General features: G+C 45.5%; 1 protein-coding gene across 1 annotated transcript in view; it reads right to left on the bottom strand.

Moving 5' to 3' along the window:
- LOC112122741 (lysozyme C) overlaps positions 1-4,452 on the bottom strand; it is a 6,273-nt gene extending 1,821 nt beyond the window's left edge. The window contains exons 1-3 of the mRNA XM_026648962.1: positions 4,284-4,452; positions 3,311-3,475; positions 668-746 (exon numbers count right to left, since the gene is read on the bottom strand). Of these exons, the coding sequence (XP_026504747.1) occupies positions 668-746; positions 3,311-3,475; positions 4,284-4,419 (380 nt within the window). The 5' untranslated portion in view covers positions 4,420-4,452. The remainder of the gene's footprint in view (positions 1-667; positions 747-3,310; positions 3,476-4,283) is intronic.
- Between the last annotated feature and the right edge of the window lie 307 nt (positions 4,453-4,759).

The raw sequence follows: 4,759 nt of genomic DNA, 5'->3' as shown, positions 1-4,759 counted from the left end.
AGCCCCGGCGGGGGCTCCGCTCTTCCCCCGGCGGCCAGAGCGCAGGGCGGCGAGCCCCGCTCTCCCCGGGGGCCGGAGCGCCCGCGCCGCCCCCCTCCAGGTGCCGCCCCAAGCACCAGCTTGGTGGGCTGGTGCCTGGAGCCGGCCCTGATTAGAAAAGTCAAACCCCAGAAGTAGGTGAGTTGTGAACCTAGAGAGGGCACCTGGACTGTTGTTTAGAGCAGATGGAAAAGACTCCCATTCACAGTGCCAGTGCTCTATACTGGATGGAATCAAAACTGGTCAACTGTATGTCATAGACCCTACACCTTTAATAACTAATAGAGAGTCGTTTTCAGTCCAGGTGTAGGAGTTTTTGGAGGAGGAAGATCTGAGTGTTATCTCCACTGCTGCTGTAAAGGTCCAAGCAGCCTTGATGTGTATCAGAGCTACAACTGAGAAGCCTCAATGTCCATAAATGTATTGTGCTGTGAACCCTTAGTATACAAGTTCTGAGTTCAAATATGTTAATAAATAAGCATGCAAATATTAGCAACCTGCTTGTTGCTTCTATACAAGCTTGTTTATCCAAAAGAAGATTGTAGTCTCTTTCTTTTAACTGGACTCCCCCCAACTATACACACAAATATGTCATTGTTATTAGTTCTTGTAATAGTTTTAAACATACCATGCACCCATGCCATTAGGATCGCGAACAACTCTCTTTGCACAATTTACACTCGCTGTAATATCTGCTGTCAGTAACGCTAAAAAAGAAATACAGTGGAAAGAGGGGGGAGAAAAAAACATTTTCCTCGTCATTTTTTTAATCTGTCATCTTAAAATTGATGCTGAAATAATATTTTATTATTATTATTTATTAATCAAGTTGATTACAGTAGCATCTAAGGACCAACCAAGAACAGGACCCTATGGTGATAGGCAAACATAGAATACAATATATTCTGTACAAACATAGACTAGCAGATGGTCCGTGTTCTGAAGATCTTAGAATCTAAATAGAAAGACAGACCCAGAGTGGGGGAAAGGGATATAACACACAGAGTAAGCAATGATCTGGTGTCAAGCATTATGTTAGTTCCACAATTTGGTCTTAGCTTTAGAATGCTGTCAATCTGTGGGCTAGTTATAGCATAACCAACTACTGTAAGTTGTCTTGCATCTTCCTCTGGCGCATGTGATAATGGTCACTGCTATTATATACTGCTGGGGGAATTCTGTGCCACTGTGTGCATGCATAATTAATGTGCTCTGCATATTTTTAGGTATTTTTTGCAGAAAATAGCTTCTGCCAGAAAGGTGCTACAGTTCCACCTTTTACCCACCAGAGGGCGCTGTGGCGCTAGAACAGAGCAGCCACTCCAGGCCAACTAGGGAAGAGAAAGAGCCTGCAATGCCTTCTTCACAGAGCCTGTTGGGCCAGGTCAGGAGACAGGGGACATGGGGAGACAGACAGTGTGGGGCTGCTGGGGGGTCACAGACAGAGGCTCATAAGGGCTAGTGGGGGAGGACAGACTGGGGCAGGAGCTGAATGGGAGTGGAGGCACTGGGCCACAGGGGGGAGGGAGTTGCAGGGCCACATGGAGATCGGGGAGGGGGTTTAGGGCTGCATGGGGATGAGGGGAGGTGGTTGGCTGAGGAGGTTCAGGGACAGATTGGGATGGGGGAGGGGCCTGGCTAAGTGGGAGTGGAAGGACACATGTGGACAGGGGCGGATGTGCCTGACTGAACGGGAGAGGCTAGGGGTCATCCAGGGTCTGCATGGGGGAAGCTCCCTAACAATCCCTCCCCACGGCTCAAAAAAACCTGTTCCATACTTTTCCCACCCATACCCAACAACCCCCCAAGTTCACACTCAGCCTCCTTCCCAGCAATTACTTCCTGCTCCCTCAGCTCCTCTGTTACCCCTGACTCCCCCAAGTCTTTGCACTGCTTCTGAGGAGTGTGGGAAATATGGTTCTGTACTATAGTTTAAATTAATTATTACTCAGAGTCCTGTATTAATATGCCTAGTAAGGAATCCATTTGTCAAAAAACATTTCCTGGATCTTTTTTGTTGTCTGTATTGTTACAGACATCCTTGCTGACAGGTATTTCAAAATAAATTACCAAAATGATTGAAATAGATGTGATTATACTGTGTTATTTTGACAAATAAAATATGCAGAATTTTGCAGAACTTTAAAATATTGTGTACAGAATTTTTAATTTTTGGCGTAGAATTCCCCCAGGAGTAAAGAGGATATTGGAGACATTGTATTGGACTAGAAAGACCACTGGGCTGATCCAGTATGGTAATTGCTATGTTCCTCTCTTTATAGTTCCTATCTGTTTCTATTAGACTTTCTTTGCTGAATTCTATTTAATGATCTAATTTCAAAGCAAATGTCTTCTAGTACTATAAAGGGATACCATACCATCTGCTTCAATATAACACACTTGTCTGAACATTTTAAACCAACTATTACCACAAGTAGCACCTACGAGCCACTAGAAATTGAAAGAAATGAGAGAAAAATATTGTTTGGTATTTTTTCCATCTTCTTTCCTTGGTGCCCTTGACAGCTTTTGGGAGTAATATGTCTTAGGTGAGACCATAAATTCTGTGCTAACTCTCTCCAAAAGGGTTGGTTTTACTCTTTATGGATAGCTATTTTGCTGGTTTTATGTATAGTCAGACAGACAGTTCCCTGCGTTGTTTGTGTGGGTCTCTCACACAGCAACAGAGGAGACAAGTCCAAAAAAAATAAAGAGTGATTGTAAAAATACAAAAACTGTCAGGGGGAGGAGGGGATATTATAGTACTTGAAACTATTTTTAATTCTTTCTTAAAATGGACTAGATTTCAAGTTGATTGTGTCTCCTTAAATTAGAAACTTTAAAATGTTTATTTTTATAATGAAGCAAGGTCAGGAACTGGCATTTGTGCTGGCCTTCTGCCCAGCGGTGAACTTCATCCTCTAAGAACAAAGTTAAGGGTACTCAAATCAACATAACTGGTAAGTAATAAGTGCTTCTCGAAAAGGGAATTGTTTTTACTAAGGAAACATAAAACAGAAAGTCTGAAAAGAAGGAACACAATTGCTTTTTAAAAAATCCGTTGGGAACGCCCCTTTAATAGCACATATGCATCCCCACACAGTGCAATCCCGCCCTTTTGTAAATAGAATAAGGGGTTGTTTTTTTAATGTAAGGATACTAGGGGCAAAACATGGCCTCAGTTATAACTTTGCAATGCTATGGGCTCACACAAACAGGCCGAATTTGCCCGCTCACAGTGTTACCTGTGGGAACATTATATTGCACCTACCACCACACTGGATTCTACATGCGTTCTTGGCTCTTGGAGTCTTGCCATCATTGCACCACCAGCGGCTGTTGATTTGTAAAATCCCATAGTCAGTGCTTCGGTCACCAGGGTTGTAGTTCGTGGCACCTGTGTTAAAGCCGCTCTCGTATCTTGCTGTGCACACCCCTGTGAAGGTTCCGTTTAAAAAAAATAACCACACACAGATTGATGTATTTTCTCTGGTGATAAAAACTCCTCATAGCTTGATATGTTACATAAATGTGAATCTAAATGCCCCTGTATCACCCATTCGTCGATGATGCAAATGATTATTTAGTACAAAGTACACACAGGTAGTTTTGCTTCCTTTTAATCTGATCAGAGTCACAATTCTTATTAAATATGAAGAGTAAGAAAAAAACCATTCTACATGTAAAACTTTTGATTTTCATATGAATACCACATGGGGCCAATATCTTTGAAGGAAACACCAGTAAGTGTTTTGGGGTAGGGATGCCAACTTTCTAAATGCTGAAAATCAAACTCCCGAGGCCCTGCCCCAGCCCCCCCTCTTCCCCAAAGCCCTGCACCCACTCACTCTTCTCTCGCCCTCCCCCTATCGCTCACTGCTCTCCCCCCTCCCTGTTGCTGGATTGTCTCATCCTCCCTCCCTCACCAGCTGGGCTCCCTCTGCTCCAGGGCTGGGAAAGGAGCTGCAGTTGGACTCAGAGCCTACCTCCTGCCTGTCTGCAGATAGAAGGTGACCCTGGTTGAGCGGGGGCTGTCGAAGGTTGATGACCCAGCGCCTCCCCTCCCACTCCCACCCTCCGTGGTAAGCGGACTTTTGGTCTCCAGTCAGTACATCTGACTGGACACTGCCAGGTCCCTGTTTTGGCTGGATTTGCCAGTGGAATACTGGCACCTGTCAACTTATCCCCTTTCCCTCCCTGCCCCCTGAATCACATGGACATCTCCTCCAAGGAAGCAGACTTACAGTGTCCCAGGCTGTAGCCCCGGTATCCATCCAGCCCAAGCCTTTTCATTGCTCTTGCCAGCTCACACCTTTCGTAGATCTTCCCATGAGCAGCCAGGGGCAGGAGGAGAAACCCCAGGATTAGCAAAGCCTTCATGCTGGCAGCGTAGCAAACCCAGGCTCCTACCACTGAAACTAGAGACGACGTGTGCCTGCTAATATTGGGGAGGAACAACCGGGAACAGCTCAAGTCACACCCTTCCCGGAAAGCAGTGGCACTTCCCTTCAGCTCTCATGTTCCTCCTGCCATGCTGGGCATCTAAAGCAACAGCCCCTCCCTGCAGCTCCCAGCTTGGAATGATAAACTGCAAATACTTTGGTAGGTGGTTAAAAGGTTGTCTAGTTCACTCTGGCATCTGTACGTGCTGCTGTCTTTGGAGATGCAGTGTGCCCTAGTGGACAGAGCACTGGACTGGGATTCAGCAGCCCTACATTGT

Source organism: Terrapene carolina, unplaced genomic scaffold (assembly GCF_002925995.2).
Source record: "Terrapene carolina triunguis isolate 2854851 unplaced genomic scaffold, T_m_triunguis-2.0 Scaffold68, whole genome shotgun sequence".
NCBI classification, from domain to species: Eukaryota; Metazoa; Chordata; order Testudines; family Emydidae; genus Terrapene; species Terrapene triunguis.
The sequence above is the reverse complement of the archived record's forward strand: the minus strand, read 5'-3'. Positions and strand labels throughout refer to the sequence as shown.